Genomic DNA, 25,804 nt, shown 5'->3' on the forward strand with positions numbered 1-25,804 from the left:
TTTGTTCACATAACCAACACACCACAATTACTGGTAATAACTCGACTTCTTCAAGGCCTGTTAGATGTTCATATAGCCTGTGTGCTAATGCTGGAACGGAAGGCTTATGTTCAGCTCTGAACGTGTGCACGTTGTGAGGATGTAAAGACGAAGCTGTTTGCCTACTGGAATGAAAATGTTTCATATGATCAGACCCAACACATACATGTATATAATGCATCGATACACAATATAAAAACACTTCACATTAGACTGTGAAATTCTGGTTTCCACTTTCCTTAAACTGGTAATTTTATGATTTAAAAATGAAAAGGAATGAATATTGTCTTCCAAAAAACAGAACTCCTGGTGCAGAGATTCACAGATGAATAAAGCAATATCTACTAAAAGAATTCATGGGAGATACATAGAAGCAAATGGACAGTTCCAGTAACATTCCTTCAGAATGAGTAGTGTAGACCTCAAATAGTCAATGGATGTCATTCCCAGTGCCAGGGTGGTCTTTGTCCATCAAGTTGCTGGTTTAGTGTCAATGAAAGGGTACAGACAGGTTGTCAGTGCCACTCTTTTGTGGCAACTGTTTCACAACTGCATAAAAATCCAAATCTCACAACATGAGAATACAACTAGGGGAAATACTTGGACAATATTAAACCACAGAGGCCCCACAAAAATGCATGTCCACCTTGAGATTCATAAGTAAATGCACCACTAAAAAGAGAAAGGGAACAAAATGGCCAGCACCATTTTGTGACCCAAAAATGTAAGCATATATTATGTAAGATTCTGTCAACATTTCAGGGGCATGTAATGTGTTTATACTCCTTTCATGAATGAAGCCTTTCCAGAAAAGATCATATCTGTAATTTTGCACCTCGTTCAGAATCTAAGCGTCTTGGTTAGACACCAGAACGTCTGTAAGGGCAATAAGAAGCAGAGATGCAACATACAGATTCAGGCTTTTCACTAAAACCTTCATTAATTTGTCCATTCCTGTAGATTTTCTTGTCATTACAAAACACTCTTACACATCAAACATCTTAAAATCTTACATAGCATAGCTTTAAAGAAATGCTGAAATGTTCGTTTACATATTTCATGAACAACATCCATACACAGAAACAATATCACTGGCTTTCAGCAGCAGGAGGAACCTGCTCCAAGGGTAACGCATGGCTGCGACGCAGTAACATCTCTATTCTAGTGACTGCAGCATGAGAAGCTGTTTGAGGACCTTGGTCTGGCTGGTCTCTCGAATCTCTCCTGCCAAGAACATCTCATCCACTACCGTGTACACCTGAGATATAGCAGCACAGGGCGTCACAAATAATCCACACTTTTACAGAAAGAAAACATACAAAATGAAAGCTAAACATAATCAACCGTTTCTCTGGAAATACTACACCAAAAATGTGAACACTGCAAACAATGAAGGGCCCATAGACATCATACCAATCAGGCCCATCCACATATTGTTCACCATTACACACTGGCCCTTATTCATCAAAGCTGCGTAAAAAAAGCGTAGATTTGATGACGTACAAACAGCTCTGGCTTTGGTACAAGGCAGAAACATGCAGAAAGATTTGAGGACAAAAGATAAATCAGCTTCAGTGTGTTAAATCAAGCGCCAGCCTAGTGGTACCTCACTTACATGAATCACACCCTAATTCATGTAAATGTTATAGTAGGGAACCAATAAAACGACAGCATTTAGCAGCTCGTGGGCCGCTGGCTGTAGCTTTTAGCCGGAGTTTGAGGTTAAGCGGTGACTGCACTCCTCCCCCTACTGACCAAACTTTATAGCGTTAAAATTACAATTCCTCGAAAGAATAAAAAGTAAAATAGACAAAATATCTTTTTCTTTTTTAAGATGGTAGAGAGATGTGATTGAGTAGTGTGATTATTTAATATTTAAATGCTGTATTATTGCAGTGTGTGAGATGCTTCTGCACTAGCTGTGTTTTGTATCTCTTTGACTGTGTCAAAAACAATTTTTTTTTCCAAAAGAAACATTACTGTTATTTTCTATTTTTATTCTTATTATATATATACACACACATATACATACATATAAGATGAGTCTGATAATAGTTTTGGCTACTTAACCAAAATCCGCAAATCGAGCATTCTTTTCAAGTTGGTAAACTATTCCGCTCAAATTTAGATGCACTTCTACCAGACGTGAGTTTGATCATATAGATAAGCCAAAGATGAAATTGATGAAAATGACACTGTCAATGAAATCTCCGTGCACTCATTTTATTTCAGCAAAATATGAGACTTGACCATGCGCAGCGTTGATGAGTAAGGGCCGATGTCTCTTTTGTAAAATACTCCTTTAAGAAAAACCTCAATACATGCTCATAAGATCAAGAGCAAGAGTGAGTGATATCTATACGACAGATCATATAAAGCACCCATTAAAGCCTGTGTCATTAGATGTGATAAGGGTAATTATGCGCAAATGAGCTGATTTTCTGCACTGTGTTTTCTTTCTCTTTGCATTAAAGAGGTTAACAAAGAATGCCGCTGCTGCTGCTACTTCTAGCGTGGGCACAACTTTGTTAAGGCTCATCCAGTAGGCGGATTTAAAAATACATCAGGCAATTAGCGACAGAGAAGCTGAAGACAATTATCAGAGGCAACTCTTAATTGCTTATACTTTTCCTTAAAGAAAACCTCCCCCATGCTAAAAAGATGCGGATGCTCTTAATTGTCTGATTGTTGTAATTATGCATCAAATACCTGTTGCCATGGTATTGAATTCCTACAAGGCTGTTTTTTTTTTGTCCTCCTCTGCTTAGTATTTTCTATAATCTTTAGCCACAGAATCATCCCTTCAAGTTAACACAGTGAAAGCTATCCTAGCTGGTAATTACAGTGTATTTTTTTTACTTACCTTATAGAAATTGAAGACCAAATCTAATTCACACACATTGTGGAAATATTCATTCAAAACCTGAAGAAAGGCAAGAATGAAGTATTTAGATCAGTCCATAATGAGTTTCATCTCCCTTGTTGTTGCAAATTAGGTTCCATACTTCAAAATTGCTAACTTAAAACTCATTTTGTGTGAGATGTAAGTTCAGGGATGGGGAGAAACCAGTCAACTACCCATATGAGCAGCTAAAACAGACTGCAGCATTAAAATCCTGTAGCTTTAAAGAATGTAACACATAACACTACTATGTCAAAGTAACATGTCAAACACTGAACAAATTACAGTTACAATCCTACATCTAGGAGCATGTCTATATGCAAAAGTCACAAATTATTCAGCTGTTTCCATTAGAAAGCAAAGGGCCCATTTCATGGAAAATTTCATTTCCTTCACTTTTTTGGACATAAAGGGAGTTTGAAGCCATATGCAAACAATGTTTAAGCTTGAAAACGTACTGTTCACTACCCAGTCCATACAGTCCATGTATGGAAACTATGCTGCATTTTGAATTCATTGTTTCTGTGAAACTCATTTACATATATCTACCCATCAGCCTATAGCAGTTCAGCTCCGCCCATTCATATTTAAGTTCTAAGGAGTGTTTCAGCTCTTGAGTGGTTCTTGAATGAAGCATGATCCAGGGTAGCCAATTAGACCAGAGGTCATTTATCTTACATTAGTCTTATAGGCAAAGTCACAAGAACAAGGTCGGAAAATGGACATGTACACATTAATTGTGACCATTTCTGGTACATAAAACCACACACATGGAAATTAAATATAAGAAAACATGTAGAACAAATGTAGATTCATAATGTGACTCCTTTATTTGATTATGACTACTTAATATTGTCTATCATAATTCAACCACTGCAGTGATAACCTTCCCAGAGTACTAATGTTTTTTTTTACGGTTAACCGGAATCTAGGGTAAAGGTCCAAGAAAAATCTCAGCCAAACTTCATGTTAAATAATTGATGGCCTCTTATGGGCAACATATAACTGTACACATCCTTTACACATAGCAACATTAAGCATGTCACTATGTAAAGAGCTCACTATGGGGCCAAGCTGATGGAGGGGAGGGGGTGTTGGTGGGGGTGATAGGGGGGCTGTGTATAGTGCCGGCCAGAGGAAGTCCCAGCATTCCAGGTCACAGTGCTCTTGAACTACTGAGCACTGGACTCCCTCACAGCCACATTCCGCCTGTTCCTCATACGTACAGCCTCAGAAACAGGTTAACAGGTACAGCTCAAATACTTGAATGCTATAAGATTTCCTGTCACTGAGTTTGTTTTAGCTGATTATATGGTTACTGGATTGACCCCTCCCCATCCCTGGAGTTATACAAAATGTGATATTTAATTTACCATGTCTGAAATATGGAGTGACAAAACAAAATTTAATTAAATGAAATAAAAGCATAGAAAACTGTCAGCAGAGATAGAAAAGTGGTAGAACTGTCAAGATTAAAACAGTAGTCATCGTGATAACAGTAGCGAAAAAAAACAGCAGTATATCTGGATCTAAAGTAGACCTAAACACCAGAGTTCTAGAGATGAAGAAGGAGAAACAGCTAAGAACTATTTAAAGGATTACCTCCACAAAGTTATGAATGCCCTCCAGATAAGCCAGGTTATTGTCAGTGACATCCACGCAAATACAGAAGTACAAACCAGCATACCGTCTGTAGATAATCTTGAAGTTTCTGAACTGTAGTGTAGAGAAATACAAATGATAAGGCTTCAAGTTACCATTTTGGAGATACAAGGTTTTGTTCTGACAGCGACAACATACATGTCCAAAAGTTTGTAGACACCTGCTCAAACCAACATTCTTCCAAAATCAAGGTTATAAATAGGCGGGGCACTGCTGTGTGGATTTAACTGCATTCAGCCACAAGAGCATTAGTGAGGTGAGGTACTGATGTTGGATGATTAGTTCTGAATCACAAAAGCCACTCTAACTCATCACAAATGTACTGGCTGGAGCTCCATCACTCCAGAAAACGTTGTTCCACCGCTCCACAGCCCAAAGCTGGGGTGCTTTATACCCCTCTAGCTGACATGTGGCTCATGTGCAGCTGCCCTTTTTTTATTGGCAATTCTTTTCTGTTGAGATTGTGGTTGCTGTTGGAACAAAACCTTGCATCTCCACTTTGCATGCATCTGACTGGGTGCACCTTGAAATAGCTTAACTGATTGATCAGTAGGGGTCTCTGGTTAATTTTGGACATAAGTGTAGTGAAGAACTGATGGTTCTAAGACTTCATAGAAGACATACTGTATGTATGTCTTCTGTGAAGAACAGTACAGAAAACATTTAACAATTTATCGTGCCCAGGCCTAGTAGAGTGGTTAAATCTAGCAGGAAAAAAGCAAGTGTTTTAGGCAGTGGACAGAAGAACCGTGTACCTCTACAAAGTTGGTGTGCTTGGCATCACGGACAGTGACCACAGCATGCACCTCTTCAATGAGCTTCTGTTTCTCATCATCATCAAACTGCATGTACCACTTGGCCAGTCTGGTCTTCCCTGCTCGGTTTTGGATCAGAATGAAGCGAATCTGCAAAAAGGGCACGATGTACATTAGTTTAACATGCAGAGCTTCAAGCAGGTCATTCTGATATTCTAACAAAACACTCATAACCACCTCATAGATAGGAAAAAGTCTTAGTTTATCTTAACTGTGGTTTATGGGAATCAGCTGTGAGCGTGTTTTCCTGAACAGATAGCTATGTCCCGTTAGCTTCACATCATCCTTTAATCGTTTCCACACTTCGTTACTCGATTCAGCTCTATTAAATGTTAATAATAACATAATATAGGGGATAAGGATTGGTCAACATGATTAGCTAGGACTAACTAATGTGCATTATGTATAGCTAGCTGACTAATAACGTTATCTAAGCTGGGTTATCTAGCTAACGCTAGCTACGCCTATCCTAACAGGATCTAGTCACTGGACATAACTGTAGCCATTTTTATGCCGAAATAACTTTCCTACCAAATGTATTAAAAATTTACATCGATGACAAATCTTTACTGATACCTGTACTGCAACAAGCCGGTGAAGTGTACTGTAACTGGATTTAACACTACGTTAGGTCAGATTAGCTACGAAGCTAATGTCAGAGATCTAAGTAACGTTTCCCTAGCGGAGGCTGGCTACCAAGTAGAAAAACCAAAAATCAAACTCACCATTGTGCTCCTGGTATACGGACAGCTGAGGTATCGCTCAGTGTAAGGTAACAGATAAAGCTAGCTAATGAAGCTTTGACAACGTCTGCACATAAACATGTAATTAAAATAAGAAGAGCTCTATGGGCTGCTCCTCTGCCGCTAACCTGCTGTTTTTCTAGCTAAGCCGCTGAAGGCCCGGGGAACTCTGAATCTTGGGTAATGTAGTTTTGTAAGCGCTGTCACTATATAGCAGAGGAGGGGAAATAATCTATTCAGAAACTACAAATACCGTCTTTTATCTCTGTGTATAATGACGCAGAGGGCACGTTGGATCATGTGAGCCGTTTCATTTGATTTTTCTTTTCGTTTAATTTTATCTTTGGTGAACATTTCACCGTGTACGTTTATTTTTAGCATAATATAGTGTTTTTAAATTCCCAAATAGAGAAAAAAAGTAAAAGAGTTTTTAAATCGGTTTTACATGGAGCGTGTGGGTAAAATACAGAATGTATATGGTTCTTCAGACTGATGAAGAATGTGTTGTATATGTTCAAATACAGAATGTCTGTTGGTCATATACCAATGTCATGGAGTAATGCGTTATAAAAAATAAAAAAAAACAAATAAAAAATAGAACAATCACCAAAGAAAAGAAAACAGAATACGTATTGATAAACAAATAAAAGTACAGCTCCAGGCTGACTATGTTGGGTTGAGAGTTTCATTGCATCATAAGTCCTGTCTGCCCAGTGTGTACACTAGCTTGTTTGCAGGTGGAGAGATTATCCTATTTAGTGTTGAACATTGTCCAGACAGCTTGGACAGTTTTGTTGAGGGGAGAGTTTGAGCTTTTGATTGCACAACTGTGAGGGAAGAGAATGTAGTGGCCCTCGGGACTAAGAAATGTTTCAGCTGCAAACTTGAGGTAGGAGCTGCAAACTCTGATAACGTGATATTTTCACTGCAGCAGTGTTTTTGTAGGATTTGCTTGTTTTGGAAGAGGTTCATGTTGCTTGAGCTGTATGACCTGTATTACTCCTGTAAATCTGAGTCCCTCAGAGTGTATATTAGCCTTCATTAATCTCAGTTTTTTAATTAGTATATTAATATTTAAATAGATAAATAAATTAATAAATTCAACTTTTTTTCTTTTTTCTAAAGATGTTATCTTTCAGCATGTGATTACCAGGCCAATACATGTACACACACAAGTCAGATTTTTTTTTTTTAATGGGTGACAACATCAGATCTAGTTTGAATTATTATTATTGCTGTTTATGTTGATGATGCTGATGATGTTGTTTAGAACCACACCAGTAGTAAACAGTGATCACTTGTAGGCCTATTTAGGTAAATTAAAAGAGAAATGTAAGATTGTCCTATAGACTTTGCTAAAGATGAAAAAATACAACACACTGAATTGTATTGTAGTGTATTGTACTGTATCATTATAATGTGACTACTGTTGACTACTAGCCTGTGGCTAGTGTGTAAGCTTGGTACTATCATATGTATGATGTGGCTAAAGCCTTAGATCAGTATAAAGCACAACTTTTGTTTAAAATATTATACTTTTATAGTATTGAATGCTTTAATGATTTTCTGTATTAAAAATCGGGTTGAATTGTGAAATTACTGTATTGTATCAAACTGAACAATGAATATTGCAAATCATTACATGTAGCCCATAGCATGTCCATTGCTTCATCTCATAGCAGCTGAAAGATCCATATGACCACCTTTTTTCCATTTCTCTCTGAAACAACACATTTTCTTGGTTCTTAAATGTATTTGAATTCTCAAACTTTACTTTCATTACCACCAGTGCCTCAGGGACTGTATTCTTTGTAATTGTTTCATCAGAGAATCAGAAAGCATAGCGCTCGCTCCCTGCTATTAACAAAGCAGGACTGAATATCAAAAGGAAAGAAATAGAGTCAGATATTATGTGTTGAGCTGTGTAGTGATATATAAAACTCTGAAGTTTTAGGCCTCAGTTTGATCCGTTTCATACTCAAGAGCTATATGCATAATGTGTTCTCTTAACTGTGTTCAAAGAAAAATGAGAAAGATTAAAAGACATGTAGTGGGAAGAATCAGAATTAGGCTTTATTGGCCAACTACATTTGCAAATACAAGGAATTTGTCTTATTGGCTTAATTACAATGACAAAAAAAGCTGACAATAGAAGTTCACATGCAAAAATTTTTCAAACAATGTGTGAGCATAATTCTGAAACATATTTCCACATATTTCTGACATATATGTACATATTAAAAATTGAGACCATTACACACAAACACACACACACACACACATATTATATATAATATATATAATCTACAAATATCTGCAACTGTTCAAATATAGTTACATATGTGTCAATAGATTGGCATATATTTAAAAGCTACCAAATGACACAAGATCCCATCTGAAATGGCACTTAAACCCTGGTCTCATAAAGAACATCATGTTCAATTATAACATTATGGCTGATTTCACTAGCCTAATCTTTACTTGATAGTTTCTGTAAAAGTTTTGATTAACTTTGATTACCTAAGCTGGACTCTTTCTTTAAGGAAAGAAATAAATAACATTAAAACCCCCACACAGATACACACATATCTTTCTTTGGAGTTTTGGTGGTACAAAATCACACATGTTGACATATATTGCACATATGTTTTGTGAAGAAATATATACATATTTTTTTGTTCCATATGGCGAACATATAAACATATATTCCTGTTGACTAGCATACATACAAACATCAATAATTGTAAAAGAAAATTGTAATTGTAAGAACAGAGTGCAGAATATTTGTGTAAAGTTGATCTGATTGAGATAAAGTAAATAACAGGCAGACATTGATGCAGATTAAAAACAATGATAATTACTTTATATATATATATAATATATATATATATATATATATATATATATATATATATATATATATATCATTACTATTTGTATTTGTCTTATTGTTTTATTTATTTATTTATTATTTTATTTTGCATTATTAGTGTCTGTGTGTGGTGAGTGGAGTGTAGTGTAATGGTGTGCTTTGTGTTAGTTGGGTGTTGTGTGTCCAGGCGCTGTAGAGCTGCTGTAGAGCTCAGCTCTGCGCTGTTCTCCCGGAGTAAAGGAGTAAAGGGAGGAGAGTCTGGGAACGGGAGAAGAGCCGCCATTATTGGGAAGCTGAAAAAACGCACTTACACACGCACACACATCCACACACACCGTCAGAGGGTTTTTTTGGCTGTTCGCGGTGTCGAAAACGCTTTTCGCTGAAGAAGAAAATCGCGCTTTGCTTTGGCAGATGACATTAGTGCTTCTTCCAGCTGCGAATGCTCCAGTAGACACGGGCAAGTCAGGATGTTTGGGGCACAACAAAGGAAATAATAAGTGGTCAAAAACAACGTGGTGAACCCAGGGGAAGACACAACGATACAGGGCTTTCTTTTTTTTTCCCTCAACGCCCCCTCCTTTTCTTTCCAAGCAGAAAATACAGTGAAAGATCCAGACATTCCGGGCTGCCCGTTCGTTGCTTCATTGTCTTTCTGTTTCAGCAGTAATAACAGAAACACGTTCAGCAGATTGTGGCGAAAACTTTTCTTTTTTAATGGAATGGTGATTGAAGGAAGAATACTTTCTGGAAACGGACAGCAGCCAAGAAAGGGAGCTATTGAAATTTCTGGGACTACGGGAGCACTCTTATTTCTCTTCTTTCTTGTCTCTATTTCATTTCTTTCTTGAGCCGGTTGGGGCTAAACAAACGCTGCTGCTGCTGCTTTGGCTTGGCTTGGTTTGGTTCGGTGAGCCTAGCAGAGCAGAGCAGCCGAGAGAGAGAGAAAGGAGTGAAGCGGAGTGGTGGAGAAGGCAGGCAGGAATGCTATGGTATGTACCAGTCTTTTCCTTTCCTTTTTTTCAGTTTCGATAAAAAAGAAAAGCACTGTAAAAAGACAGTAAATTAATGATTTGGTGTCCATGTATCCTCACAGTCACTTGGACAGGGGGGTGTAAAGCTGAGGCAATAGCACACAAAAGTGAACGGAGTAGCCTACAGATAAGACAATTTGCAAAAGAGTAAGCTTTCCTGTTTTTATTACTAGCAGCTGGCATGCCCGTGTATCATTATAGTTAGCTGTTTTACCTCCTCTGGGCCAAAGAAAGTGCGGGCTGCAGTTATTTATTTCTGCTTTATTTCATACCAGGGCTGTGGAAGCTACTTCTAGCTATGGCTGTCATGTGGCGAGTGTAAGGGTAGAACCCAGTGACTAGTGCAGTCCTGTTGGTCCTATTGTTATTTCTTATACAGCCTTTCCTCCTGGGCTTGTTCTGGCAATACCAAGGCTTTTATTCAGATAAATCTGAATTTGTCTAGTGAAGATGGACATGGGTACATATGTAGATACTGATGGACAGATCTGTAAAGAAAAGGTAAAAAAACCAAACAAACAAACAAAAAAAAACTCCACAAAAATGAAGGTATTTACATTGTGTTAAAGCTGGGAGAAGCTTGTTGCCTTTTAGCCTTAACTCAGCTGAAACTGTGCCCTGTCTACACACAGCTGTGGACAAGAAACCAGTCCTGCTCCTCATCTACAGTACAGCTTATGACATGTTGGGTGTTGGTGTGGTCAAGGTTGCTGTACGAAAAAACAATGTTAGCAGAAAAAAAGGAGGGTTCTAAAATATGAAAAGTGAGCTAGTGTTTTGTGAAGGAAAACATGAGCCCTTCCCTGCTGTTGCCAGGCCTCATAGCCTCATAGCTCATGACATGTTTCTCACCACTGGGTCACCAATTCACCACACAGCAGTGAAAAATATATCTGTAAAGATGTTCAACGAAGGCCTCCACTCTGTAAACTAATTCTGTTAAGCATTAAGCAGTGCGCCGCAAAGTTTAGCCCATAAACTTGTTGTGAAGGTTTCAGTCAGTTATTAAAAAATTGCAAACTTCAGACACCAAAAATGTCTTGGCCAGTCGACTGCAGTTGGAGTAAGGGGAAAATTCTGTAAAGTCAAATTTTTTCGGTGAACCTTTTTCATTGTAATACCAACAAGGCCTCAATTTTGATGTCAGAAACCCATAATGTTTTTTTCCCATTTTAATATTTTGACTTGATGAGGCCTCTTGAAAAAAGTCAGTTCCTCATTTTAAACATGTCAGGCCACACTATGTATCATGTTGCAAATCAGGGTAGAAGTGGATGTTTGTGATGATAAGTTAGTGTTTAATAGCATGGCCTTTCAGGTTGCCTTCAAACCGGACTTTGGATGTTAGTCAATAGCTGTGTTTGGTCTAAGAGTGGATACCATTTGGATGCATGTTGCCCACTTGTAAGCGGTTGTTTAATTTAAGGACTTTTTTGGGGCTACATAGTGTAAAATGTGGTTTATTGGCGTTCCTGCAGATTTACATCCATGGAGGCCTAGCTCAGAGGGAATATAGAGAGCATTGAGGAGTTTTGCACGTCAAAGAGTTTGAGGAATTTGTTGACCAGAGTTAACGGAGCAGAAATGAGCCCATGTTCCGCGGCTAAGGTCATGCAGTCAAAAGTTTATCAAATCGGGAATGAAGGGTAAGGGAGAATGGAATGTCTACCCAGTCAGTCTTTTCTGTTGATGTTTTCCTTTAGTCTGCCCACCGCATCTCAGAATTTGGATCAGTTGTGTCATTTCAAGTAATGTTTCATAAATGTAATAAAGTAGGAAAGCACTTCCAAGCATTTTCACTCTCTTATGTTCACATTCACATGCATGCTGAACTGTATTATGTCACCTGGTCATTGAATTTGTGTAATTCATAAATCATGCACTTTGTGGCATTCATGAGCCTGTATTCAAAGACAACATGGAATATTTTAATGGGCATTGTATTCATGCTAATTATATCAGAATGGATACATAAATGCTCACCAGTTTAACAGAGCTTACCTTCCACTTTAACAGAGCTTAGGAATGGGGCATTATACAGCAGGCTGGACTCGAGGTTAGATGTTAAAACATCATCCACCCCCAGGGTGGTTTCTGTCTCAAAAATAAGGTATCACAATACTTGAAGACATTTTTGTGATATGTATTCCAACAGTTGGTTTTTCAGATTTTTGATAAAGTGTCATGTTGCCCACCCCTAGAGCACCCTGATTTTCATTATTCAGGTTTTTGTGCACTGTGATGCATTAAATTCAGTAAAAAGAACTAATCAGAATGCTCTATTTTGTAATGTAACATGCAGTGAGTGCTCTTTAAGCACTGATGATATTCACACTATGCTTGGAAAAGCATGTTATGACATCATATTGTATCCATTTCCCATCAGTTTTTTCTTCATTCTGTTTCCTTTTTTTGTAGATTAACCATAATATGCCATCAAATGACCTCAGAATTTTCTAACTTTTCAGCATTCATACATTTTCTGGCAGTGGTACAGTTGCATGCAAAAGTTTGGGTGCCTCTGGGCAAATGCTTTCATGTATATTAATTTTAATGTAAAACCACTCATTATTTGCTGAATTTAACATATTGGAGGAGGTAGGGCATAGGGGAATCATAAAGTGTGGCCTGTGCAAAAGTTATGGCACATTTTATGTTTTATATTTCCAGGATGTTAAGGTCAGCATATTAATAGAAAGTATGCAAAACATTTGCAGAAAAATGCCATATTTTAGTTTGCTCCTTGAAAAGGGGGTGTTAACTCATTTTCACTTAGAAAATCAAGTGTAATTTAATTGAGAGTGTTCAAACTTGTGCATACGACTGTATCTGATAACTGTATATGTGTCAGATTCATGCAAATGATTTGGCCTGGGATATTTTGTGCGTTTTTTGCTTTTGGTACTTTCTGCGAGTATTCAGTTATATAAGGTGTTCATCTGCATTACTTGACCACACCCATTCCTTTCCTATGTGGGGTAGTAACCAAACTGCACATTGTTCAAACATCTAAGACTCTTCTCTGTTAGCAGTTTCTTTGGCTTTTAGGGCTTTTTCTCTTTCGTGGGTTCATGGTGATACTACATGTGTACACTGGAAAATGAACAAGCTTTTGCCTGGCTGAGTGTGTGGTACCCATGAATGGACAGGATAAAATTCAGCATTTATTGACCTTCCAATACAAATCACTGCTTATGAGGAGCATTAGTGTTCAGTAATTTATGTTCTCTCTGCTTTACTTGAAAATAACTTACCTTCATTGATATTTGTTTTAAATATGGAACTTAGGAATGTGTTTTATCATCACTTCAGTATTTCAAAAGCTTCTTGTCTTCACAATTGCAATCAGTATCTTTTCTTTCTGAGAAACATCCAAACATTTCAAGTTGGGCGATGAAAACGCTTGATAAAAGGAGTCAAGGGCTTACACGAGTATAATCTCTCATTCCTGAGCTTTATCAGCACTATCTTACATATATATTCCGGCTTGTATGTGCTTCAGTTACCCAGGCAACTCAGCCTCGTTTTGGCCAAACACATTGAAAACATTTTAAAGCATATTTACCATCAACTTTTAAATAGTTGCCATGTTTTTTGAATACTGCTAGAGGACTTTGACATAATGAGTTAGATATTTAGACATGTGGACTTGACTTTGGCATTAATTAAACCATTTGCTGGTCTGGCAGGCCTGTCCCATATTCTTCTCACATTCGCTAATAGCCGTGCCATTTGCAGAGGCAGAAGCCTCTTTGGTGCATCTAAGAACCTTAGCCTCTCCACAGGCTGCAGATAATGCTGCAAACTATTATATCTATTATATGAGATTAATTGGCCCAGTGTCTGGGCAGTATGAGTTATCTTATTACCAGACTGGTTAATGAAGGATGGTAGCTTTTCATAACATTTTCATGTACCTTGAGCATTGGGCCATGGCTTTATAATCCTGATACTGAGTCTGGTTTATTTTCAACCAGTGTGTCATTCGTTATGCATTCTGAATCATAGGTGATTTCCATACTGTTGCAAAGCAAGTGATGCCTTGTTTAGGTCAGGGAGTCAGTCTTCGAGTTTTCATTTTGTGAAAGAAGGTGGTGGCCTGTGAATCCAGTCACTACAAGCCTTGACTGCACCCTAACTTGCAGCCGTTGTCTCAGTTGAATCCAGTGTTTTTTAACAATCGTTCTCAACTTTTCATGCGCAAGTATTGATCTGAAGTAACTATTTGCCAATATCAAGCAGAATATCATTTTAAAGGGTTTGTTTTATGAGGAATTAAGTGGGTTTGATTTGAATCAGAGGCTTGTGCTTGATAAAGCGAGGGGCTAATTTTAGCTGCCTTAGAATGTCTACCCCAGATTACACTGCTCCTGTTCTGAATGGCTGCCTTGTTTGAGAGTGGATTACAACAGAAGGAAACTTGCATTTTGTAATGTGGAGCTGAATTTCCATTAAGAAATCTGCTGGAGTTGAACGAGTTCTCCTGACCGCCCCCCAGCCACTCACACCACCCCCTCTCCGTGCCTTGAGTCTTTTGATAGTGCATTACTAGAAGGGAGTGTCTCCCAACAAGGGGATTCAATATGAACCAACATTAACTGTCAATAGTGCCCCGAGAAGCCTTCTAGAAAGCTCTGAAGACACTAGAATCAATAAGAAAATGATCATGCGACTGTAATGGATACCGCCGACCCTGTAGACCGCTCTGTTCAGATGCGTTCACCACAAATGATCACATCTGCAGTGGTCTTCTGGGGGGAGGGTAGGAGGGTACCCTTTAGTCTAAAGAAAAGGGGGCTAGCCATTGTCAGAGCGTTTTGAATCACCCGCCATCGGTCTTGCCAACAATGGAGGGCCACGTTGTTTTAAAGAATGGTGTCCATGGTGATGGAATCCCAGGACGTGTAGACGTTCTGCACACACGGCCTTACTTGCTGCAGCGCCTCAGTCCCTATTTGTGTCATTCAAGAAACAGAGGTGGGAACAAGTTGAAAGACATATCTAAACCCTGTTCTTGAGCTTTAATGCTGTGCTGGTGCATTGGATCAGCGGATGATGAGTTCTGTCAATAATCTGTCCTCTCTGCGTTCGCGCTGTGGCCTTGAGTGCGTATTGCAGTGACTCAGCATTTTACCTGAGGAGAGGAGGGTCTGGAGGGGAGAGAAAAGTGACATAGTGAAAGAAAGAGAGAGAAAGTGAGTCAGGCTTATGCAGGGCAGTGAGGCAGCGGTCAGAAAGTGTGTTCATAGCTTCCACCCTGCAAACATGGCAGACTCCCTGTAGTCTTTAGTTTAACTTGTGTATAGATCTGTGTTCAAGGCCATATATATGTGAACTGATGTTTTTGCACATGCCACCAACAAGAGACGGTGTGAATGGACTGTTGCCATGGCCACCTCTCACTTCTACACTGTTCTTTGCTGTTTTTTAGGGCTGTGATGATAACTCAATTGAACTTTATTAAGAAAACAAACCTTCTTACTGAATCAGCAATGACTATTGGCAATGTATATTTTAAATCCTCTCCTACAGTAAGAAACAGCCTGATGCACACCTAGTTATGCATTTTTGTCACACAGTATTTTTTAAGGCTTTTTATGATTATATGAAATATCGTTTAATACGTGGCATGGTAAACACTTAAATACTTTGTTTTAGTATTATCAGTTCTTTTAGTGGTCCCATGTGATCCAATATTTTCCTTCCTTTTAGAAAAGTTTGATGTGGTGTGTAAAATATGCTGAAAGTTTCAAAATGTATCGTTCACTTTCCAGTCCATGCAGTCCGTATATGTAAACTAAGCTGCAGATATGAATTCATTGTTGTGACGTCACAAAAACCAGCACATTTACATACATCAATCTGTTTAGCCTACAGCAGTTTAGCTTCATTCATTCACATTAAAGTGTTTCAGCCTGTACTGCTTTTTGCAGTGAGGCACAATTCAGGACACCCAATCAGAGCACAGATCATTTACATATATCAGTCTTAAAGGGACAATAACAAAGTCAACCTGTGAAGTTATAAAGGATAAAGAGAGGTTGGCAAATGGTCATGTAAAAATGAACCCACACAAACGTCATAGGTGAACCTCAGTGGAACAAAAGACAAATGTAGGATGTGGCCCCTTTTAAATAGACTAACACTACTTTGGCATTGTATTTTGTAAACCAGTAAATGCTGGTTGTTTATCAGGTTTTATGTATTAAGCATTGTGATACTCACTGTTTGTACCAGTGTCAAAGTTCTGGTATTGTGGCAACTCTATTTAAAATCTGTGAACCTATTAAAACATATTAGAATCTATGAAATGCTGCGCCTTATTTGCTATTATTCATTTAAGCCTATTTTTATTGTTTGGCCTTTTTCAAAACTCAAGTCACATAATCGATAGTGACAGCTGTAGTGATTTTACTGTTCAGCACTGAACTCTACAGAAGTCTACTTTCTGTCTGGCTTTGTTGCACTGGTTTGTCATCGTTTCTTTCTCTCTCCCCTCATCCTTGTTTCATCTCCTGTTGGCCTCCATTTCCTCGCAACTTGCTCCTGTAATTTTGCCGCTGCTTTGCTGCTGGTGGGATTCCCCCCTTCAGCGCCACTGTTTCCTGCAGGATGTCCCACCAAAGATGCCCCTGGTAAAGGGAGGTGGGGAGAGAGACGAAGCAGGAGCCAGTGTTCAGGAGCAATAGACTGTAGTATGAGAGATGAGAGGCTTAGCTGGAGCCTAGCCCTCTCTGCAGGGGACATCCCAACATTATTACTTACCTCCGTTCTTTACTCTGTAATGTGATGCTGGTCATTGAAGAGTCAAAGCTGAAACGTGCTTCCTCTTCCAAAGTGATTTTCATCTCGCCAGATATGTTACAAAGCAAGTCATGAAGTAGTGGCTTGTGGTCGGTGTTTTGATTTCCCCTTTCGTTTTTTTTTGCGACATATTGTTTTTTAATGAAGTATTTTTAAAACTCTCCTAGTTTATTTGTCCAAAAGTATTTTAGAAAAAATAGTCAATAGACTACTCATACTATTGTAATCGATAGCCCTAGATTTGGTTCAAGCGCTATGAACTGTGGCTTCCATTCACCACTACGGCTTTTCACACTTTTGATGGCTTAATTGTGACTGTCACTCCCACCTGTGTGAGTGAGTGTGTGTGAGAGAGAGAGGGGGCGTGTAAGCGCGATGAGCCTGTAGCAGCAGATTATAATTAAATGTGGCAGGTTTAATCACAGATAGATCAGTAGTCATAAGAAGAGGAGAAAAAAGAGCAGAGAAAATCCATGATAGACAGAAGACCAACAGCAATGTGAATGTCTGTGGAGCTCTTGCTCATGTCCCCTAATATCTTTGTTCAAAAATGCGTTCCTTCATAGCGACTAATGTGAGGTTGGACAAAATTTAAGAGCTGTGGCCAAAATTCCATTCAACCTAGTTAGATGTTATACGACAGTTAGTTTTCGACAACACAATCTGAAAGTTATTGTGAACACTTCTCAACCAGTCATTCAGCTGAGCACCAGTTGCTAAGTAATGACATGTTTTACACTGCAGGTAAGCATGACTAAATTTATTTTTAGGCTTATTGTATTGGGCTGTGAAAATGCTTTACAGACCAGCTGGAACAAAAGGACATTCATGTTAATCTGGTGAATATAAACTGAGCTGAACCTGATATTGGGACAGCTGAATGGCTCTGCAACACAAAATGCTGCAACTTTTATAGTGGAAAGACACAGTCGATACAATGTTCAGGGCTTCTTTTCTTTACTGTTTTATTTTTTACAGGATTGTTGTATGAAAGCAAAAGAACACTTTGTTTAGATCCTCCATATAATGTTGCATTTCCAGTTTAAAATGCTTTGCCACTGCGCTGATCTGTGTTGTGGCTAATCAAAACTTGGCAGTAAGGTGGGCAGTTTTATGATAAATTACATCACGACATACTTTTCAGAGTATATCGCAGAAATCGTTAGTACTTAGAAAGCAATTTCCAGCAGTATGTCTGATTAAAAAGACAGCATAGTTAGTCCTGTTTAATTGTATTTAGTGCAGTGCAGTATGTTAAATGTTGAATACAAATCATTGTATTTGTAGTTTTGGTGTGATGGTATTTTTTAAAAATGTGGCACTATTTTATCTTATTTAAAGTTATCAGATGTCAGGAAAAATGTATATTGTAACATATCTTGAAAAGTTCTTGAAATATTGTGATACTATATTTTTTTGCCATATCACTCACCTGTACTTTTGAAACAAGTTTTGCAGTTTTGAAAGAACAGCAAATTTGTCCCCATTCGCTCATTGCTTAACATTAACTTACTTACTTGACAAAAGTAAATCAATCAAAACAGTGTGATCTTTCATACACATACAAAATAAAATAATTTTATAATTACTAACACTCCAAATATAGATATTCTATGAAGGTTGTCCAAACTTTCAACTGTTGCTGCAAAAGAATGCATTTTGTGGCCAGAGTATGGACAGGTCAGTTTTAGCATACGCCCAGGCTGATGTCAGAAGCTGTTGGTCTGGGCCCTCTGGTCTAAAAAATCTCATGACCATTGTGGTGTCCTTTAACACTGCCCAGTGCCTACTGCGCAAATTCAGTGACCACAAGGGTGGAGCAATGGCATCAGCGCTGTACAAAAACGACCTCTAAGGCAGACAGTGTTTTAATTTAATAAGGTCTGAGAAAGGTCTGGTCAGGCACATATATAGGCATTTCTGTTCTTTCTCATTCAGCCATAAATTAATGATAAAGGCTTCTACAGCTGTTGTCAAAAGTAGATTTGACACGTCTCTTTTTCTCTCGTATGATAAGAGAGACATTTCGGACCATATTTTATCTGTTCTGACACATTCCTTATCTCACGCCCTGTCCAGGGCGCTGGTCGATGACCAAGTGTGGCAGGGTGCTGGGCATGGCATCATCGATCGCCCCTGCAATGGCTTGTCATCCTGGCACCACTTAGCTAATGATGTCCTCGCTATCGCAGGGAAACCGGGAAAGGGGCCATAAAAGTCGGTGCGCAGCGGCCGAGGGAAGATAAATGGGATTCATATAGGACAGGGAGTCAAGTGTTGTCCGAACTGGCAACAAGGGGTTTCTGTCTGTCTTTGTGTCTTTCTCTTTTTTTAAATTCTTTTATAATATTTTTTTATTCCAGTTCTTCCCACAGGGCTTCTCAAAAGAGGAAATAGATTCCTGTTTATTTAGTTCCACCTCCATTAGCTGCTAAAATGTTATCTCTGCAATCTGGCTCAAAGTTTGCCGCCTCTAGCCCGGCCGTATCCTGCCCCAGTGACACTCTCTCTCCGGATACAGTGTGTCCTTTGTTTTTCTACAGATGTTTGGGTGACCTGTCTGGGTCCACTGGATAGGAGCGGTATCTTAAAAGTATAAATAAACAGCAAACACTTCAAATGCTTCATTGAAGCCACACAGATACCGAAGCATATGAGTAATTTTGATTCTGAAAAGATTTTGAACATTGGGCATTATTTGAAAGGGTTACAGCTTACCCATTAAAGAGTCATGTCTGCAACCTGAAACCTCATGACCATTGGTTAAATGGAGAGCAGAAGTGCAAAGAACATGTATTAGAAGGTGTTAAAGGGGTTAAGGTTTCATTTTTATGCAGATCCATGATTCAATTTTGAAACAAAATGTAACACAGCAGCTTTATTTTTTCTTAACTGCAGTTCTGGAAAGATGAGGTTCCTTGATCTTTATATATTAATCCAGCTGCAGTATTCTGCATGCTTTGCACTTTTTGCTTTGTGCAGCCTGCAATACATACTGAACCGTGGCATATTCAGGGCACCAGGCAGACCAGGCTCCAGCAGGTTTTCTTCCACTTTTTTTCTCATCACAGGCAAGAAATATAGTTGTTTGGAAGCTTTTCCTTCTTCATGGTCAATGAGTTGGTCGCTGCTGAACTAGATGGTGATGCTTGTTAGTTTCAGGAAGACTTTTACCAACACAGGCTGCCAGATTGGTTGTTAGGTCATAACCTGCTTCTTAGGATTAAAACTCTAATCCCACAATGATTCAATTCAGTTATGATTCCTTAGGGAATGATTCAAAGCAAATTCACAATTTTATTATTTAGGTATGATTCAGAATTACTTTTTAAAGAGTACTAAATGCACAAATGTGACTGGAGAGTTTTTGGGCCAAAAAATGTGTGCATACTTCATTGAACATTGTTATAATCAATAGTTATGCGCTGAAATGACAATCCTTGGTTGAAACCAAAAACAAAATTCAGGACACACTGGGCCAAAAAACAGTGCTAAAATTATAACAGTATGTAGGTGACAGTCTGTGACACCAAACCTAATGTCCAGGGCCACAGAGAATGTTTGGCCATTAAAGGCAATGAACTGCATTTTTAAAATTTTGTTGTACTTTGCACTTTGCACTGTCGTTTGTTTTGTAATTTCAAAAGCTGTGGCTACAGATGGCGTCGGCATATGAGCAGGAACTTTCCTTTCTGCTTCTGTGTGTTGCTTCGAGCAGGAGGCCATGTTTTTAGGTGGTCTAAAACCTGACTTATGTCCCTCTTAGAAACCATGAAACAGTTCCATGTTGCAGGTATTTTCACTGTTGGCCTGCTGCTGCTCAAACTGTTTGAACGCGTCTGCAGATGTGCTGACCAGCACGCAGGGGCAAAGGAAACAGTGTTTAAAATCAGAATATAAAAATAAAGTTTCTCATTTTTAATACCATTCAAATAATTTATGAAGTTGTACATGTTGACACTTTGTTTTATGCAAAGTTTTTGAACAAAATTCTCAGCTGTTTTTCTCTTGTGACTAAAAACTGAAGAGCCATTATTGGCCCAAGATTTTTGTTGCCCAAAAGTTTGGCGCATCCCAAAGTCAATTTTAACATTGCAAAATCAATGCTGTCCACGTGCCACCTCCATGCGTCTAGTTCATAGTGAGGAGTTTAGGCAGCTGGTGTAATTTCATTACTTTACGTGATATGTGGTAGTACCTGTAGTACCTCTGAAGTGCAAAACAAGAAGAATATATGGTCTAAACAAGAACATTCAGACCAAAGGTACAGGACCTTTGACACCCAGTGCTTTTTCATGAGTCGAAAGTATGTCATGCAGAGTAAAAAATGTTGTTTGTGAAACACCAGATTTCTTGTAATTATAGTGCTGGACTTCTATAGAGGGAATGCAGGCACCTTGTTAGGGGTGTGGAGTGGAAAAAAAAGAAAGAAAACATCTTAGTTGCTGGAATGTTGACTGGCCGGTAGTGCCATTGGATGCTGAAACTTTTGGCTGGTTTTGGCTTTCATGCTAAAACCCAAAGAGGGACTGCTCCCTGGGTCAGCTGCTCTGTCTGTTGACATAACACAGCCAGGTCAGAGGAGCCACAGCACGAGAGATTGGGAGGCATGTTGTCTACATGTAGTTTTCTTCTCACAGCGATTGTGACTAACCTCTCTGTGACCCAAATAAGCGAGGACGTTTGGTAATATGAACAGACACGCACACACACTCTCTTTTTCTCTCCCTCTCTCTCTTGCACACACATACACGCAGTCTAATCTCTCACACTTCCTGCAGTGTCCCATAGTGCAGGCCTTGTGTAACTGTGGCTGAACAGATTCTGGATGGAGGCTGTAGGGGTCAGGGGGTGAAGGCTGAGTCCTCAGTAGGCCTACAGTTATTCTGAAGGCAGATAGCAGTACTGGAATTAGTGCTGCACAGGGGGAAACAACACCAGTGCTTGGCTTTTGTTTAGGCTCTTTTACGTCAGTGCAAAAAACAGGCATGGTGGTTTTGGGTTTGGATGTTGACGAGCCTCTTGACGGGGCCTTTTTGTTGAAGGGTTGTTTCTTGTTCCTTGCTTTCCTTGTGGTACAGACTCAGCTCAAAAAAGAAAGAAAGAAACAAAAAAAAAAAGCTTGGCATGCCCTATCTTTGGGAGATGGCAGGTTTGATCCCCAGCAATGCCATAGACCATGCGTGGCTGGGAGTCTAGGAAAACGCAGTTGACCTCACTCTCTTTGGGCTCTTTTTCCTATCTCTCAGTGCTGTGCTAGGCAACATGCACATCTGTTAGGTATTGTAACTGCATTGACAGCGTTTTCCTCCAAGTATGTTGGGCTAAAGAATGACGCTGCGTTAATGGCAGTTTAGCAAGATGCAGCGGAGCTTCATGTGACTCAGGATGCATATGCAGACCTTCACACTTCCAGCTGTGTGATGGGAAAGACTTAACTAGTGGTGAGAATTGCCATAACGTAATATGGGCTAGTATTTGGTAAAAAGGCAAAAAAAAAAAAAAGACCTCAGTTTTGTGTTTCTCTGGCTTCTTTTGGCCATGCAGCTCATTTTTGCCTTCAGTAATCCAGCTATGCTTTTCTTTTTCATTGGTCTTAATTGTTTCTTAAATGTTTCATTTACAGGCTGTTGATTTTTAACAGGTTTAGATTAGCGCTGTCCCAATTACTCAACCAAACTTTATTACTCAATTTAAAAAGGAAAGATCTATTAAAACGTACCTTCTCAATGAACTGGTAATGATTAGTTGGTAGGTTGCAGGTAATAATGCATATTTTAAAGTCTTTCTTACAGTGAGAAAGAGGGCCTAATGGATACACCTATTTATATGCAGTTTTTGTCACAGTGTCTATGTTTTATTTAATGAAGCTGCCATTTTTGCTATTTGGCCTTTTTTAAAACTCTTATTACATTTAGAAATCTAAATACTCAATTACTAAAAGAATCGATGGTGACAGTCCTAGTCTAGACATGTTTCACAGTAAGGCAGCCTGTTTCTGGACTCGTTTGACATGCAAATTAATTAATTTCAGTAATTTCAGCATATTGGCATGATATGTCCCATAGTGTACTGAGGAGGAATGCAGAACTTTCCGGATGGAGAGAAATGTAGTAAGGGTGTGATGCTGTGACAGCCCAGAGAGAGGGAGAAATGAGAAAGGAAATGGATTACAAACAAGAAATCTTCACATCACAAATACACAAACTCACCAATGTGTGATTTTTATTTTTTTTCCTGGGGGGAGGCACATGAGGGAGAGTGTTAAATTCAGTCCTGTAGTTATCCACCACACCACCACCCTGAGCTGATTATAAGAGGTAGTCCGCAGTGGGTGCGGTGAGGTGGGCAGCGATTGGCTGTATTAAGGCTGGTGCGCAGGTTTAGATGTCTAATCTCACGCAGATCTGGACGGATGGGGATTCACGAGAATGAGTGTGGGTAAATTACTGTTCCAGGGTAGGACAAATCCCCTCTTATCAGATGTGCGCTCTTTCTTTCCCTCTTACACGCCCTCCCCCTCATCTATCGCTTTATCTGTCCCTCTCTCCAGGCCCTTCCTTTGCGGTTGGCTCTGTGTGCCTGTGGGGACACGTTGTGTTGGGGTCTTGTGGATAGGCCGACTTTCTGACAGATTTGTTCAGTATCTGGCTTTCAGCAGCATCCCAGTGCTCCGTGGGTGCCAGCAGTCTGCTGCCCAAAGCTAGGAAAGCAGGCTTGTTTTGTGTATCTGCAGTAGGGCCTGACCAATATATCTTTTTGCTAATAATATTGGCTTATACAGAGGTCCCACAGATTTATCAGTATTGTCAAAAATCCTACCAATGAAGAATACAACAATAGTATTTGAAAGCTTGACAAATCATCAACTAATATTAGTATTAAAAAAAACAACAGGAAAACAAATAATATCGGCATCAGCCACAATTTTCAAATCATTCAGGCCCTAATCTACAGCTGGACTTCACAGCACCACAAAAACATCTCCCCTGTGTCTGCCAAATGGACTGCGACGACTTCTCCTCTCTAATCAAACTGCTCAGTTTATGACACATGCAGTCTGTTTGGCGTTATTGTCAGCCCGTGTACAGCAGCTTGCTTTCATCCATGGATCAATACTGCCTGTAGCTTGGCAGGCTAAGCAATATTGCGTGGATTGATGTTGCACTATGTGACAAGCAAGGCAAACCTCTAACTCTGTTTGATAAAGACTGTGGCCTGTGAAGGGGCCGTAAGTCTGACATTTTTGGACCAAGAAGTCCGGCATAAGCCTTGCTGGAGCTCAAAATCGACTGTGAAGAGGTATTTAGCGCTAACATTCACAGGTTAAGCTTGGTGGTGGTAAAAGGAGACTGCTGTGAGTCTGAAAGCAGGAGTTTATTTGTATTGCTTGGATGTAGCTTCATTGAGATGGAGGGCAGGTTGATGAAATGTGTTAGCGGCCCGTCCACTGATCCGATAAATCAACATAAGTGTTGATGCGTGAACGCACAAATAATTAGAAATCATGTTTGCTCTTCTTGTTCTCTCTTCTTTCTTTGAATTGGACCTCTGTTTATACAAAGGTTCTCATTTTTATGCTTTTTTATGTGTAAGCATTGTGGCTCATCTAAAATGGAGCTGAAAAACTGGCCATAAACCTGTGGCCCTCGGAGTGTATACATTTTCATGTCAGGCAAGTAGATTTTGTGTTCCTGGCAGCCACAATGTGGGCAAACAGGACTAACCGGTTCGGAAACAGCCTCAGTGTCATCGGTTCACGTTGGTGTCAGCAGGCACTGTGCTGTTGTGCTAAAGGTGGTGGTTAAAGCCAACACTACGCATGCCTTAAAGACCTCTACAGGAATCTCGCCCGCTTCTGCAAACAGGCTGAGCCGAAACCACCCGCAAGCGTGTGATGACAGAATGCTGTCACCGAGCAGCACGATGGAAGTAAAGCTGCCGTGTACAGACGAAATGGCATCTACGGAAGCTCTCCTCTACTATAGCAAGGTGTTACCTTTATCATCAGCCGTTAACTTCAGCTGACTTCATATTAACACACAATAAGAGGTCTCTGATTGTGTTTATGCATTGAAAGATCACTTTAGTTTTGTGATATGTTATTTCATAGAGTAGTTTTGCAAAAAAAATCAGATTTCTTTTGAAAACTTGTTAGCTACATTAGCTCCACTGCAAAACAAAGGAAGCAAGCGTTGGACACCAAACAATTTTGATTGGTGTGGTGTGAAATGGTGCATTAGAGGAACTTCTCAATTCCTTTACAGGGGTGGTAAAGTGAACTAGTGGCTACAGTGTCTACAACAGAATGTATAGACGTTTCATTTGCTGTCCAAAATGACTAGTGAACCTACATATGTCTTCTGAGCTTTAATGTGCAGTGCTGATAATGGTAAAATAGTGTTAAATCTAAAACAAATGTGTTTTCGGTTACTATGTTGCTTTTCAACACCCTGCATGTGATGTACCTCTCTGACATGAACAGAAAGAAATATTTATTTGTCAAAACCTTTTATGTCTCACGCATCAGTGGAGGTATTTGTATTCATTTTATGTAATAACTCTGTCAGGGAGATTTTAGAGGCATTAAATGTTTCAGATGTCTGATTCCTTTCACCACCAGTGTGAAGGATTCTAACTCGATATGGTTCTGTAGAGTGGTGCGTTTCATATCTAATCCCTCTAGATGACTTTGTTTACATCTTTATGATTTAATTATGCATAACGTGTGAAAAATTAGCGGAATTCCTCTCCAACTTTAGCATCCTGGGTATACTAACACGGGTCAGCAAATGTTAAGAAGAGACGTTTTGTCCTTTCAACAAAAATCAAACCACCTTGGGAGACATTTTATATCCATTTTACCATTTTGGCTGTAAATGTGTCTCAGGATGTGCTAATGTCCTAGCATAGGATAAAAAATATAATTAATC

At 39.2% G+C, this 25,804-nt stretch overlaps 2 protein-coding genes across 5 annotated transcripts in view; one reads left to right on the forward strand and one right to left on the reverse strand.

The window, feature by feature from the left end:
• Positions 1-307: 307 nt before the first annotated feature.
• ap2s1 (adaptor related protein complex 2 subunit sigma 1) lies at positions 308-6,325 on the reverse strand. Its single transcript, XM_036563669.1, has 5 exons — positions 6,144-6,325; positions 5,359-5,508; positions 4,544-4,657; positions 2,903-2,962; positions 308-1,297 (listed from the first exon to the last, which is right to left on the reverse strand). Exons 1-5 carry the CDS (start codon positions 6,144-6,146, stop codon positions 1,196-1,198), a joined length of 429 nt encoding a protein of 142 aa, XP_036419562.1. The 5' UTR covers positions 6,147-6,325; the 3' UTR covers positions 308-1,195.
• A 567-nt stretch (positions 6,326-6,892) lies between these two features.
• The window catches only part of arhgap35a (Rho GTPase activating protein 35a), an 80,728-nt gene continuing 61,816 nt past the window's right edge, over positions 6,893-25,804 (forward strand). For 2 of the 4 annotated variants that reach the window (XM_036563697.1, XM_036563713.1), the window contains exon 1: positions 6,893-7,050. The gene's annotated coding sequence lies outside the window, so the exon portion shown is untranslated. Of the gene's footprint in view, positions 7,051-9,201; positions 10,026-25,804 lie in introns of all 4 variants that reach the window. The other 2 variants (XM_036563705.1, XM_036563689.1) reach the window with 2 other exon arrangements.

This window comes from Colossoma macropomum, unplaced genomic scaffold (assembly GCF_904425465.1).
Source record: "Colossoma macropomum unplaced genomic scaffold, Colossoma_macropomum, whole genome shotgun sequence".
NCBI classification, from domain to species: domain Eukaryota; kingdom Metazoa; phylum Chordata; class Actinopteri; order Characiformes; family Serrasalmidae; genus Colossoma; species Colossoma macropomum.